This window comes from Triticum urartu, chromosome 3A (assembly GCF_056163025.1).
Source record: "Triticum urartu cultivar PI428250 chromosome 3A, HENAU_Tu73, whole genome shotgun sequence".
Taxonomy (NCBI): Eukaryota; Viridiplantae; Streptophyta; class Magnoliopsida; order Poales; family Poaceae; genus Triticum; species Triticum urartu.
The window spans coordinates 7,427,320-7,442,320 of NC_141875.1; the positions used below are offsets into that span (position 1 = coordinate 7,427,320).

At 47.1% G+C, this 15,001-nt stretch overlaps 1 protein-coding gene and 1 pseudogene across 2 annotated transcripts; both read left to right on the forward strand.

Annotated features, from left to right (window-relative positions):
* The first annotated feature begins 8,510 nt into the window (after positions 1–8,510).
* On the forward strand, positions 8,511–13,311 carry LOC147977636 (uncharacterized; annotated as a pseudogene). Its single transcript, XR_015617897.1, has 3 exons — positions 8,511–8,743; positions 12,435–12,530; positions 13,143–13,311. The product of XR_015617897.1 is annotated as an uncharacterized LOC147977636 (transcript).
* Positions 13,312–13,320: 9 nt separating this feature from the next.
* Positions 13,321–14,742, forward strand: LOC125546444 (G-type lectin S-receptor-like serine/threonine-protein kinase SD2-5). The gene has a single exon (XM_048710708.2). It carries the CDS (start codon positions 13,321–13,323, stop codon positions 14,740–14,742), a length of 1,422 nt encoding a protein of 473 aa, XP_048566665.2.
* Positions 14,743–15,001: the final 259 nt, after the last annotated feature.

The following is a 15,001-nucleotide window of genomic DNA, read 5'->3' on the forward strand; positions in this document are numbered from 1 at the left end:
GCGCCGCCCCGTTCCCCTGCTCCTCCTCCTATACTGACCGCCGCCCCTGCCCTTCGCTGCCGCCTCGCGCCGCCCCTGCCTGCGCGGCCGCCGTGCGCCGCGCCTGCCCTGCGCGGCCGCCGCGCGCCGCCCCTGCCCTTCGCTGCCGCCGCCCCTGCCCTTAATTTTTTAGTTTAATTTTTTTCATATGTGTATGTATATTGTATATGTGTATGTAGAATGTATATGTGTATGTGTAAGTATATGTGTATGTATAATGTATATGTGTATGTATATGTGTATGTGGTTAGTTTAATTTTTGTGTTCATAGAAATTTTGTTCATATATATATATATAAAGTTTTTTGTTCATAGAAAGTTTTTTGTTCATATATAGAAAGTTAGAAGAAAATTTAGAATATGCTAAAATTTAGAAGAAAAAGAAGGATAGGAAAGAAGAAAATAAGAAGGGGAAGAAAGAAGAAGAGGAGAGGAAGAAGAGGAGAAATAAATAAGAAGAGGAAAAAAGAAGAAAAAGAAGAGGAGAAGAAGAAATGAATAGAGGAGAAGAAGAAAAAAAATAGAAATTTCTATTTTTTTTCTTCTTCTCCTCTATTCATTTCTTCTTCTCCTCTTTTTTCTTCTTCTTTTTTTCTTCGATCTTCTCCTCTATTCCTTTCTTCTTCTCCTCTATTCCCTCTCCCGATAACTTCAACACGAGGGGGGGGGGGTCGATATACCCCTCGGATAACTTTGACATGAGGGGCAGTCGATATATATACCCCCTCTCGACTGTGATAACTTATACCGCGGGAGCACCCCCGACCCTCTCGCTCGACCAAAACTCTCGAGGACACCCAAACCCTAGAAAAAAACGATGTCGGTCTCCTACCCCCTCCCGCCGCGCCCCTACCCGACAAACTCTCTCGAGGCCACCCCAAACCCTTGAAGCGTTGTCGAGGCCACCCCAAACCCTGGAGAAGCAGCGTCGAGGCCACTAATTAATATATATGATTCCTTACTATGATTAGCTAGCTAGTTCTACGTTTGCCACTAATATATCCATCTGTCATGTTTGAATAATAATTGCCATGTTGTAAATATTTGTAGAAACTATGGACACCGCCCGAGACGAAGCAAAAGAAGCGTTGTTGAGGGACATAATCGCAGAAGGAAGTGATGCCGTCTCGTTGTTTCTCAACAACACCGATGGTCTGGAAGGAGAGGGTGAAGAAGCTGGCACCGGTGACCTAATGCAGGTGCAAGAAGGAGAACGTGAGGACGGCTCCGGTGACCCAATGTCGGTTCAAGAAGGAGACCGTGATGACGGCTCCGGTGACCGAACCGAGTCCGGCCAGGTATATATATTAGTTAAGCCTATGCTGACTAGCTAATTGATGCATTCATTGTTTTGGTATGTACACATATTAATTAAGTCTTTGTTCTTTTTTCTAGCCCTCCGGATCAAGCACAACTGAGGTAAAGAGACAAGGCCCGAAGAAAAAGTTGAGCTCGGATGAAAGGTTTGAGATCATAGCAATCGCGCCCGACGGCAAACCGATTGAACCCATCCGAACAAAAAACGCATTTGTTGCTCAGTGCGGGGTTCTGGTTAGAGACAAGATCCCGATCAGCATCCAACAATGGTTAATACAGAAGACCCTGAGGTGTCTTACGTCAATAATATGCAGAAAAATGATCTTTGGACTGAGCTGAAGTCAAATTTCACCCTACCGCCAGAGGATGATCCGGAGAAACTAGTTAAAGAGCAATTAATCAAGTCTTTTGCTCTTAAGAGGATGGCAGACCTATTCAGGAGGTGGAAGAAAGAGCTGAATAGGTTTGTCGATAAAAAAGAGACACCAGAATTCAAGGGCAGATATGAGAAGATTAGAGATCACTGGCCCGCATTTGTGGCCAACAAGACATCGGAAAAGAGTAAGAAGATGTCGGCGACAAACAAGAAAAATGCTGCGAAGAAGAAGCTTCACCATCGGACGGGGTCAGGTGGCTACCTCGTAGCCCGGCCTAAGTGGGCCAAGGCTGAGAATGATCTGGTTAAAAAAGGGATCGAACCAGAGACAATGAACTGGCCAGACCGTTGCCGGACTTGGTTCTTCGGGGCTGGTGGAACCTTGGACCCTGTAACAGGGAAGTGCATTTGGACGGACGAGCAACTTGACATACCCTTGAAGAAGCTTCGGTACTATATCGATGCAGCGCAGAAAGGAACGTTCCTTCCAGACAGAGAGAACGACGAGCTCACAAAGGCCCTCGAAAATCCTGAGCACCTTGGACGGACATGAGGCACGCCAGGCTCCATTCCGTGGAAGGCTGGGTTTCCGGACGCAGGCGGTTACAAAAGCCACGAGAGGAGGAAAAAAGTGCAGCAGACCGAACTGCAGGCGCTGCACGCAAGGGTACAAGCGATAGAGGAACGAGAAGCAAATCGCAGCAAACGACTTGCCGAAGCTTCCCCTGAAGCTACCCAGCCATCTCAGCGGAGAAGCAGCGTGGCTTCCACCGAGCTGCTTCAGCCGGAGCTTGTCTTGACGGCTCCTGCCAGCTATCCCGTGGATGCTATCACGGAGGCTCAAAATTGCCACCTTATGACGCAATGGATTAATATGAAGGTCAAGGCGGCTGTTGGCTCTGTTTTTCCTAATGAACCTGGCGCAACTTTTCACTGCCGGCCGATTCCAGAAGGATATGCTAAGGTGATGGTGGATGAAATAACGGAGGGATTTGAGGACCTCCCGCTTGACCACCCTACCGGAGAAGGGGAGACTCGGCTGGGTTCTTCTCTGAAGACTCCATGCCTATGGCGGAAGGAGCTCATCAACCTTCCGAACTGGACGCCTCCGCCTCCTCCTCCTCCTCCGGTGAGTCAGGGCACTCCGCCTCCTCCACCGCCTCCTCCTCCGGCGAGTGACGATCAGGGCCCTCGGCCGGCTCCTTCTCCGGCACGTGGCTACACTCCGCCTCCTTCTCCGCCTGCGCCGGTGCGTCCGAGCAGCCAGCCTCCTCCTTCTCCGCCTCGTCAGCAAGGGCGGAAGAGACCCGCCGCCGCTCCGGCAGCTGCTCCGGCGTGTCGTAGTCCTTCTCCTCCGCCTCGTAAGCAAGTAAATAAGATAGCCGCTCCGTCTGTTCGGCCGGCGTCTAGCAGTACAACCAGAGGCGGGAGGACATACAGATTCGGTCCTTCTCTGAAGACTCCAGAGAAGTTACCATACGAGAGGACCCCGGAGGAGAACGCGAAGATTGCGCGAACCGAAGTGGATGACTGGTTTCAAGGGTTAAAAGCAAAGGGACATCCACCTCCGGAGGAGAAGGTAGATCCGGTGAAAGTGAAGCGCACTCTGGCTGCCTTGGCAAAACCACCCAAGTCTCCGCCGAAAGGCAACTATGAGCGCATTACTGCAAAGACATGGGCCGAAGCAGAGCGGTCGGGAAGTACAGTCAGTGATCAGAGGATGAAAGAACGACGAGCAGCTGGGAAACAAATTGCCCAGCTCGGCGAACAAGCGAAGCAATCGTGCCCCCCGCTCAAGGTGCCTAGCGACATCGTCGATCCGAGGATGGTGCCCGGTTATAGCAATCTTGACGATTACCTGCCCGACAATGTACATTATGATCCCATGGAGGTGCAGATACACAGATACGAGTACGGGAAGCCTCTCGTCAAAGATGAAAATCTCTATCAATGATGATGCGAAGATTGCATGATTGGTACTTGAAAATCTGCAGAGAGTCTGGGGGAGGAGTACTTTGTATGCGAGAGTTAAACCGAAGCATCACCTCGTTGGAATTGAACTGTTGCCTATTCCATTTGAGGAGTTCTATCAGTTTTTCAATCAATTGGCCCTCGATAAAGCAACGGTCACCTGCTACTGTCTGTAAGTACTACTACTTCTGTCATTAAGTCTCTCTATATAGCTCAGCTCTTTCATTGCATGTATTCATAATTATCCTCACTATATTATGCAGATTGAAGATCGCCGAATCGAAGAAAAGACAAATCGGTGATATTGGGTTCGTTAACACATATCTCATAGATGCAACTAAGGTTGAACATCATCCCGAAGATACCGAGGCCAACTTGCTACGATCATTCAAAATAAATGAAAACAAAGATATAATACTCTTTCCTTACAACTTCAAGTGAGTGTTCCTGTCTTGTGCATTTTGGTTTCCCTTATATATTAGTCCAGGTTATAGTAATGTAATTGATGAGTTATGCATGCGTACGCATGTACCACTATATTCTCCTAGAGATTAGGCTTGATCACGGAGTAGTAACTGTCTTGGACTCTAAACAAAAAGATCCCCAGGAGTATGCGGACATGACTGAAATCCTCGAGAAGTAAGTTAAATCGATCATTATCCACCATATCAGCAACTTTGTTCATTTCCTGATATCAAGTAATTGTTTTCTTTGTCCGGCAGGGTTTGGAGAAAATTCACCAGAAAAGCTCCGGGTCTGCCGAAGGAGCTGCAATTTAGACACCCGAAAGTAAGTACTATAGTAGCATGTTCCGCGCATCTACTAGTGATTCAAGCGCTAGTTTCATCAATACCATTTGGCATTCTTGCTTATCAGTTTGATTGACCTCTATTTCTTGTAAAGTGGTTATGGCAGGAACAAGGGAATGATTTCTGTGGATACTACGTCTGCGAGTCCATCCGCCACACGACCTGTGAGCGGGGGGGCTACTCTGCCGAACAATATGAAGTGCGTAAATAACAATATTCATAATTTTATTTTATTACCATCATTTGTGTTGAGTTTCATTCATTCATATATATATATATGTATTGACCCCCTTCTTCAAATTAGACGTTCCGGATGCGGGATGAACTCCTAGCACCAGATCGCATGCGAGCAATTCAAGAGGAATTAGCGGCATTCTTTCTTGACCACGTGATCGCTGAAGACGGAGAATACTATGTGGACCATGCTGCCGTAATTTAGGAGATTATATTTGTAAGAGATAATTATTGAATATATGTAGCCGATAGTGTCGGATAGATATACGAGAACTTGTTGTTCGACCAATCTCTCGGAGAAGGAGAGGTGGTCGATATCACTTCTCTCTGTATGCATATATGTTCATGACGATCTTCTGTTTCCTTCGTTTGCTTACTAGCTAACTAGCGTGTCTAGTCCTCTCTATATGTATGTAGTACGTAGCGTCGACCAAGGACGGACATAAGAGAGGACACTTCTCTCTATTAATTAGCTATCTAACACAATATATACCTAAATTAACCCCCCCTCCCTTAAAAAAAAACAAAAACCCCAGCCACAGGAATGTTGACGGGTGGATGCCTATTGGTCCCGGTTGGAGCCACCAACCGGGACCAAAGGCCCTCCTGCCTGGGCTCAGCGCGTAGGCCACGTGGAGGCCCATCTGTCCCGGTTCTGGTTAGAACCGGGACTAAAGGGTCAAGGCATTAGTAACGACCCTTTAGTCCCGGTTCTGGAACTGGGACAAAAGACCCTTATGAACCGGGACAATAGGCCCGTTTTCTACTAGTGCAAGCTAAAAATTCAGTGGATGTAAACTTCCCAAATAATTACTGTATTTAGAAATGTAGCAAAGTACCTGGCCTTATCTAATTCTCCACCAAGCTAACATAGACAGGATCCCCATTGAGGCTATATGCGGGCAAAGCAGGGGCACTAACCATCGATCTTGACCAGTACGTGGCTGGCGATGGTGTATCCTTCACCTGATCAGAAGGCACATGGAGATACATGAGAGGGTCAGGGGGTTCAGCTTGATCCTCCTGCCTATCAGATCCGATTAGACTCATAGCCAAATTTAATAGATCAGCACACACCAAAAATCTGCATGTCACAACACAATAAAAAAAGTATGAAAAAATAGAGCTTGACTGAGCACGAACAGAGCTCAGGGGCGACCTGTAGCTGCGACTCACTTCAAGGATGTTGCTATTGGTTTGACAAAAACTCAAACACCTGGTGCGCAAGAATAACAAACAATATCAACAAACCACAACCAGTGCCAGATCTTTTAAATTGGTATTTTGATGTGTTGAGACGGGATTCCCTTTAGTAAGAAGCATCACATATGGAGCACTCAGATGTAGAACAGAAGTGAAATCAAGTTAATGAATAACTTACTTCACTTGGACCTCCTTTGACGCAAGACGTCGTGCTGCTGTGCGACGCGAAGCAGAGGCGGCAATGGCGAAGGGGATGGGGGAGGTGTCGTGGTGGGGGATTGGGACAAGGCGGTGGCATGCTCGAGGAATGGGGCGGCGGTTCTAGGTGGGGGCACGGTTGCGACGTGGATCGATGGGGATGGGCGGCAGCGTGGATTGCCGGTGTAGGTCACCACCGATGGGGACAGGGTGGCAGAGTGGACGTCGGAGGCGTGGGTGTAGGCCGTCGCCGATTGGGACTGGGTGGTGGCGTGGGTCGGAGGGCGCACGGGTGCGAGCCGTAACCGATGGGGACTGGGTGGCGGCGTGGGTCAGGGAATCGGGGTGCGGGAGGGGCGGCGTGGGTCAGGGGTGCAGGGAGGCGGCATCCTTGATGAAGGGGATGGGGGCGGCGGCGCTAGGCCGGCCAATGTGGACGGGCTAGGTCGGCGACTGGGGGAAGAAGGACCGAGAAGGGGAAAGAAATTAAGGCCGCGCGTGGGCTTTCCAGCGACTTCTACCGTTTCGCTTCTCCCGCGCGTGACCCGCGCGCCTATTGGGCCCGAAATTTTGGCCCCGCCAACATGATTCCTGGAAATGCACTCGACCCCATTGGGATTCTAGGGCAGCTAGGCTGACCCTAAAGATGCCGGCAGTTGAGCTGCCCTTCTTCCTTTCTCATTCCCGGCAGTTACAATGACCTGTACAGTTTTGCCCGGCAGACATTACTTTGACGGCAATAAATTGCCCCAAATTGTTGATCTTTCCCGGCAGTTAATTGCCCTTAAATTTGTGTCGATGGAATAAAGGTCTCCCCGCCTTGCCCCCGTTCCAGTGGTGCGTCTAGCCTCGTTGGTGGGCGTGTGGAGGTGTGTCTCCGGCGGATCTATCCTCGGTGGATTTGCTCGGATCTGGTTGTTTTTCGTCTATGTTCGTGTGTCTTCGGATTGGATCATTTCGATCTACGTTATCCTTCATCGGCGGCGGTTGCTGTTCTGGTGCGCTGGTCCTATGGGGCTTTAGCACGACGACTTCCTAACTGTCTACTATAACAAGTTGTGCCCGACTCCGGCGAGGGAGGGGCGATGACAGCGGCGCGTCTTCGGCTCGCTTCAGTGCTTGTAGTCGTCGCTAGATGGTCTACGGACCTGGATGTAATTTTTATTATTTCTGGTGTTCGTTGTACTGCCATGATTGAAGATGAATAGATTGGAAGTCTTTCGAAAAAAAAACATACACATGTATACTATGGATGTGCAAAATTTCACAGCATTATACTTCCACACGTGGCGTATAAGAAAAAAAAGGGAAATTCGTGTTTTTAAACAGGCCCTTTATTTTTGTTGATGGGCCGCATTTTTGTTTTTTTTGTACAGCCTACAAATCACAGCATTTTAAAATGAAATTTCACATGTTCATGCGGAACACATATATGTTTCCATGATTTTTTTTTGAAACATTCTAAATATGGTTTTTGATTTTTTTTAAATATACCGAGCTCCTTGGGGCTCGGACACACAAAATCTGCAGAACATATAAATGGCGGATCACAAGCGAGTCATTTCGGCATCAAGGCCTCGAGCAGGTACCGTGCAGCTTCCGCCCAACGTGGTCTTGTGATCCAGAGCGATTTCGACTCTATGAAACAATGATCACAAGATGTGACAAGCTCAGATTCGGCGCGACAAAATGTGTCACAATGATCACAAGGTTTTGCCACCCTCATCTGGACGCAATCAAGGAGTTATGGTGAGTGAGACTTGGCTCCATATGGTTGACGGCGCATATCATAGCTACTCCAATCAACAAGGCCTCGAGCTGCTTCCAGGCCGCTGTCAACTGCTGTCAGCTTCAGCAATCAGCATGCCGCCAACCCAAAGAGTTGCCTCATTCTCCGTAACTAAAGAGTTGAGATACATTAACAAGCAGCAACAACAAAAAAAGGGCTCTGAGATATACAAGGGAAAAAATGTCTACTCTCCCAAGATGATATTTTGTCAAAAAGCATGTTTTATATGATAACACCTATGCACGCAAAAAAAAAAACGTGTTTGTCTATTTCCTACAGCCAAAAAAATAAATCAAACAACGCATTGTAAATATGTAATTCCTGTTTTTATTCTTGGAGACGTACAGATAAAATTTGAAAGGGACTAACAAGCAAACAAGTCTGCAAGAATGTTAGCCTGTTTTATGCTGACCGTTGAGTGGTTCAACACACAGATCCTGTCCGTGTCTGCTATCCCCTGCCACTCTTCCACTCTATTAGCTGTCCGTCTGTCACAGCCACAGGAGCCCTATCACAAGTTTGCAATTCAGAGACTGGTTCAAAGTTAACCGGTGCAATCAGAAATCATAACACAAATGGGAGCGGTGAGTACCTCTTCGGCTCCCTCCTGCCTCTCCTCCTCCTCACCGTTGCCACCGTGTGGCCAGAAGCTATTCCGGTTGGAGTTGGCGTGAAGGTTGATCAGGGCGAGAAGGTGCCCGCTGCCTGTGTGAACCTCAGTCAGGGCGAGAAGGTGCCCGTCTGTGCCACGGTCAATCAAACAATATCGCCTACAGCCGAAAGTCCCCTGCCTGCACCCCCGGCCAAGGTAACACCTATGACCCCAAGTGCTCTGCCTAGTTACACCCCTGGCCATCCGTTGACCTTGAAATTTTCTCTATAATCAAGATACGTCATTACATGATTCGTGTCAAAATTTGGCATCTTTCAAGGGCCGTTTGGTATATTTTAGCCACTAAATGCGTTTCTAAGCACTTAACGAATATAATTCAAATTTAAAGTGAATGAAAAAGTTGGCAAAATTGATTTGAAAACTACCATTTGTGTTTTCGAGTATATATTAGGCCTTGTCCAAGAAAACTACGGCAATTCCAAACAACAGGGGGGCAAGACTCGACAACGAACATGGATGTTATTGGTTTTTAATATAAAAGAATGCAAAAGAATGTCTGGAAAACATAAAACCGGCATGGTGTCATTATATGATCCCTAGAAGCTATACTAGATAATATAGAAAAATAACCATTTGATGTAGAAAAATAAACATTTGGTATCGAAAAATAATGGCAAAAACTAATATACCAAATATTTTTCTGAAGGCTTTGGCAACAATCTTTATAAAAACACTCGGCAAAGACAGAAAGCACAATCCATATGCTTGCCTCTGATTGGCCATGGCAAGCCCAATCACCGCACATCTTCATCTCCTTTCTCTGCGCATATGCACATCTCCACCTCCCCGCACGTCTCATCTATATCCTTGGAGCATATCTACAACCGTACGTAGCTAATCCGACCCTCTAAACGTCTACAGACGCGATCAGACATGTCCACGAACAGTGGTCGGTCACCCCTCAAATATCCGCTTTCACAATCGAGTACTGCTTTCACAAATCTTCAAATCCATACCATCACATGCAAAGTAAACTAAAGTTACTTAAAATATATTTTGATCCCACACATATTGTCCGGCTATTTCATCATGCATGCCATCAGATTAACAAAAATTGGCATGCTCACATCTATGCCACCGGATCACAAAATATTGGCATGTTCTACGTACTAAAGCTATGGAGAAAGTTCATCCATGATTGTCCGTAACTTAGCCGTCTATGTCGTAGAAGTAGCAGTCGAATATTCAAAATGGATCGAGTCGGGTCTGCTCACTGCCAGAGTTGTCTGACCCGACACTGGCTTCCACCTTCTCCACTTTGGTGGGCAGGCCCGCCAGGGCACGGACCGCTCAGTTTTGCTTCATTGCGAGGGTGTGCGCTGTCGTCCTTTGCCACTTCTTGATGATGCAGGCACAAAGGGCTTCCTCGTACATGGCGGCTTGTGAATCCTCCGCGGCCCCCGTCTCGAGGGCTATCATGGCATCTCACACCCTCTGCCTCACACGGCAGGCACGCCGCGCGTCCGCAGGGGACGGGCCATGACGCATGCGTGCGTTGGCCTCTATCTTGGATCATGATGCCGCGGGGACCAGGCACCACCGTAGGGGTTATGTCGTCACCCCAGAGTTGCGCTATCAACTGGTGGTCGCTGTGTCCGGCAAGTCCATGGTCACACGCCTCGAGCAAGCAGCCTCGACGTATCCAAGCGCCATTTGCATGGACACAATGAATTCCCGCCGGATGAACTCCGACCATGATTGGGCACACTCCTCCCGGGAGCGGTAGAGAGCCATGCGTACGGACATCTCCTCGTCACTACTTGGGATGAGGTCCAAGTCGACGGATCGGGTGATCTCAGAGTCAAATCCACTGCCCGCCATGCCGGAGAAGGTCGATGATCGCCGGAAAGAAGGTTGGTGCCAGAGTGGAGTGGAGTGGCTTGGGTTTTGTCCAAGATGCAAATAGGGACAAATGTATGTGGGCTCAGGGTGGGCCAGCATTGGTCGCATCCAACGTGGCAGACACGCCTAGGCTCGTCCGAGCCTCCCCATATTCACCCCAGATATAGGTTGGATATATGAGGGGTGCCGATCAGCCCGAATATATAGTGTAGGTTTGAGGAGCCTGTTTGGGTCATGATTTTGTGACCGGTCATTCACCGAGCCGTCCGCCCCGGACGTATAAGGTGTAGGGTTCATTTCAGGAGTCCGACTGTAGATGCCCTAGTTCGCTCCCCTGATTTCCTTCCCCAAATCTCTTCCTAGATCTCACCCACGCGTGCAACCACCATAGGCCGCCTGAGAGTCGCTGCCCTACCGTCCATTCCGGATCAGCCCTCCGCCCAGGCGACATGAGCGACGTGACGGCGGGTACACCCGGAGCTCTCGCGGCTACTAGCTCATATAGGGGCAGTCAACCATATAGTGGCGTGCCGCGCTCGTGACGACGGTGCCGCGCTCGTGACGACGGGTACATCCAGAGTTATGGCGATTAAGACACTTGCGCAACCTTGATGGCATGATAGCCGAGGCTGTCAACATGGCCTCCAGCAGTTGCAAACCGATCTTCACTCTACATCACTGCTAACTCAAGATTCTGATCTAAGTGTTGCCACAGAACAGCATATGGAGGACAGGTGGAAAGTGGATTCCAGGTTCAAGAGGTTCCTCCTCCGTCTGCCTCGGCTCCCGAAGCATGTCAAGGACAACTAGGTCAGTCTGGGGGGCAATCCTCTAGATCGATACTTCTCTTCCACAGACTAAACCAATTAATAAACAATTTACAGAGTATTCTTGCATTCCTATCTGGTCTGCATCTCTCCTATCGAAATGTAATTCCAACAATAGGGAAAGCAAGCAATTAGTAGATCCTAACATTATTATATTTCTCTGTCTTTCCAACCACAGCATTCTTATTCTGATTGGCAAATGCAATCTCTGAGCTAGTTGGAGAAAAAAGGTAATCAAAGAAAGTTTCAGTTGGACTTTCCCTGCCAACCCTACCCAAATTTCATACCCTGCGGTTTTCGTTCCTCTGTTGATATTTCGTTCCTCGAATCGAGACTTTCTTTGTCGAGGATCTCTGGTTTAGGGTACTCCAACGAGTTTCAGTTTCTTCTTCTAATGGCTGTGTCCGTCTAAGGTGGCTATTTGAGCGATTTAAGTATCGCGTACAGCAGAAATAAAGTCTTTGGGTAGATGAGGTCACTGATTAGCCCGCTGAGCTGCTCTGTCCCCTCTACCGGGATGGGATGGTTTATGCGCTTGTCCCGATGAAGCTTAGGATCCGATAGAAACACGGGTCGTGTCATACCATTTATTCCGCCAAGAAGCATTCGTCTACGGCACTTGAATTGGTCTAGCTACAACCCTCCAGTGGAATTAAAGCGACTCGGGAGCTAAGTCGAAGATCTCGGTGTCGTCGTGAGTGGTTGATAAACAACGATTGCAGTTTGATTTAGGGAGTCCCAACCCTGTGAAGCTTAACCATCCTCTTCAGTTTAGGTATCCGGGTTGGCTGTTAGCTTTAGTCGTTCGGCACTCTTCCTTCATTCTCATTCAACAAGGAGAAGTGTCTAATCAAAATCATTGGTTGAGCCTCGCGTATATTATATGATGTCGTCCTGGAATTGAACTAGGGTTTAAGGTCGATCAAGTTCAAACAATTCGGCTCTGCGTACCGAAGGCTATGTCCCAGTAAGCATTTCCTCCGTTTCCTTGTTTCCCACCGACCTTCCGCTATGACATAAATAGTCCACTAATAAGTCAGGTATCTCTGAAAAGTAAGACCGTCCTCTTCCCTTCGTCAATAGAAGAACTCCAACCAAGCTACTAACCCCTTTCACTCTGCTTTTGGTAACGAACTTACGAACAGTCTTTGCTCTAGGTAGAGGCGGCTGTGCTTTTCATTTTCTTTGATCTTTCCGCGAGGGCCTCCGCTTTCCTCGAGGGAATACGACGAGCACTCATCTCCAGCATTCAGGTGGTCCTATCATCTCTATTTCCTCCCGACATTTCCTTCTCTAGTCAGGGAAGCCATAATCAGTCAGTAAGAAGTATATCGCTCCCCCAACCTACTACCCTCAGAGAGATTCCTACGGTTTTCTTTTTAAAAATAATACATAGGTAGGAAAGTGGTATGAATATGGGGTTCGAAGTCGCCTAAAAGAACCTTTCTCATTCGCAAAGCAGTTGTATTTCTTTTATGCACATTTACTTATGTTGATAGAGGGAGTGGGATGAAAAACATAAGGTAGATAGGTAATGAACAAAGATGTGCAATCTGGGCAAAAAAAAACCAGTTTACTATGTTATATGGTATAATTATATTAGAAGTCTAAAAGGCTCTGAGAAACACAAGGAAAAAATGTCTACTCTCCCAGGATCTGATCGCATTTTTGTGTCGTGTTTGCATATTTCTTACAGTCAATATCATCAACAATGCATTATACGAATGTAACTCTTATTTTTCCTTTCTTGAAAACATACCGAAATATTACCTACGTTTGGAAATACTTGACGTGGTTTTAGTTCAGTATGACTATAGAGCATGTTAGGCTGTTTTATGCTGACCGTTGAATGATTCAACATGCAGATCCTGTCCCTATCTGCTATCCCCTACTGATCTTCCAGCCTGTTAGCCGTCAGTCTGTCACAGCCACAGGAGCCCTATCACAAGTTTGCAATTGAGACAATTCACAAAAAAAAGTTTGCAATTGAGACTCTGATTCAAGTTAAGAGGTGCAATCAGAAATCATAACACAAAGGAACAAATGGTAGTGGTGAGTACCTCTTCGGCTCTCCGCCTCTTGCCTCTCCTCGTCCTCCTGCCGGCCGCCACCATTGCGGCCAGTACATCCATCGACTCGGGTGTCGTTGGTGGCAGGATTAATCAAACAACAGCGCCTATAGCTGAAGGGCCCTTGTTTGCACCCCCGTACAAGCTAACACCTACGCCCCCAAGACATCCGCCTGCACCCCCGGCCAAGGTAACACCTACGACGCCAAGTGCTTTGCTTGCACCTATTGGGCCAACAAGCATGAAAGTGAAATCCTCTTATGTAAGAAGAGTTGTTGCAATTTTAGCTCCTGTGGGCGGCTTCATTTTGCTTACCATCTTGTTCCTCGTCACCTACTTTATATGGAAACGAAGAACACAACGACAATATGAGATGGAAGTGGAGGAAGAGTTTGGGGAGCTACAAGGAACACCAATGAGGTTTACATTTCAACAGCTAAAAGCAGCAACCGTGCAATTCACACACAAGCTTGGGGAAGGAGGATTCGGGACTGTTTTCAAAGATCAATTTGGGGATGAAAGGATTGCAGTAAAACGTTTGGATCGAGCTGGTCAGGGCAAAAGAGAATTTTCTGCAGAGGTTCAAACAATTGGCAGCATTCATCATATTAATTTGGTCAGATTGATTGGTTTCTGTGCAGAGAAATCGCATAGGGTCTTGGTATATGAGTACATGCCAAAAGGATCCTTGGATAGATGGATCTATCATCAACATGACAATGATTCACCTCCCCTGAATTGGAGCACGCGGTGCAAGATTATCACTCACATAGCTAAAGGTCTCGCTTATCTTCATGAGGAGTGCATGAAAAAGATTGCCCATTTGGATGTCAAACCACAAAACATCCTTTTAGATGATAACTTCAATGCTAAACTTTCTGATTTTGGACTATGCAAGCTCATTGACAGGGATATGAGTCAAGTGTTTACCAGAATGAGGGGCACACCTGGATATTTAGCTCCCGAATGGTTGACATCACAGATCACGGAAAAGGCCGATGTCTATAGCTTTGGTGTTGTGGTCATGGAAGTCATTAGCGGAACAAAGAACCTCGACAATTCTAGATCCGAAGAGAGCATCCATCTCATCACCCAATTGGAGGAAAAGGTGAAGACTAATCGGTTGGTAGAATTGATTGACAATAAGAGTAACGATATGCTAGCACATAAGCAGGATGCAATTGAGATGATGAAGCTCGCAATGTGGTGTTTGCAGATTGAATGCAAAAGAAGGCCTAAAATGTCTGAGGTAGTCAAGGTCTTGGAAGGTGCCATGAATGCAGAGAGCAACATTGATCATAACTTCGTTGCAACAAGTCAAGTGTATTTCGGCGCTGCTGGAAATGTGGTCTCATCGGTTCCACCTCTAGCTTCACATGTATCAGGTCCCAGGTGAAATGAGAAAATCTTGACAGGATAGACAATTAGATTACAAGCAGGACATGAGATATTCTTATGTAAAGCAAATGACAAGTCTGTTGTATCTTCTCAAGTTATTATAATCTGAAGCCCGTTGTCTTGAGTTAATTTTACCTGCAAAGTATTTCAATATTGCAAACCTTCATGTTCTACATCAGCTGGACTGAATTTAGTCATTAAAAATGTTCAATTTTTTTCATGTAATGCAAGTCTGTTTTCAGATCAACTAATGCAGG

Bases quoted from the DNA above. Each gene is read 5' to 3' on its own strand.
- LOC125546444 (XM_048710708.2), top strand. From the start codon at position 13,321: ATGGTAGTGGTGAGTACCTCTTCGGCTCTCCGCCTCTTGCCTCTCCTC.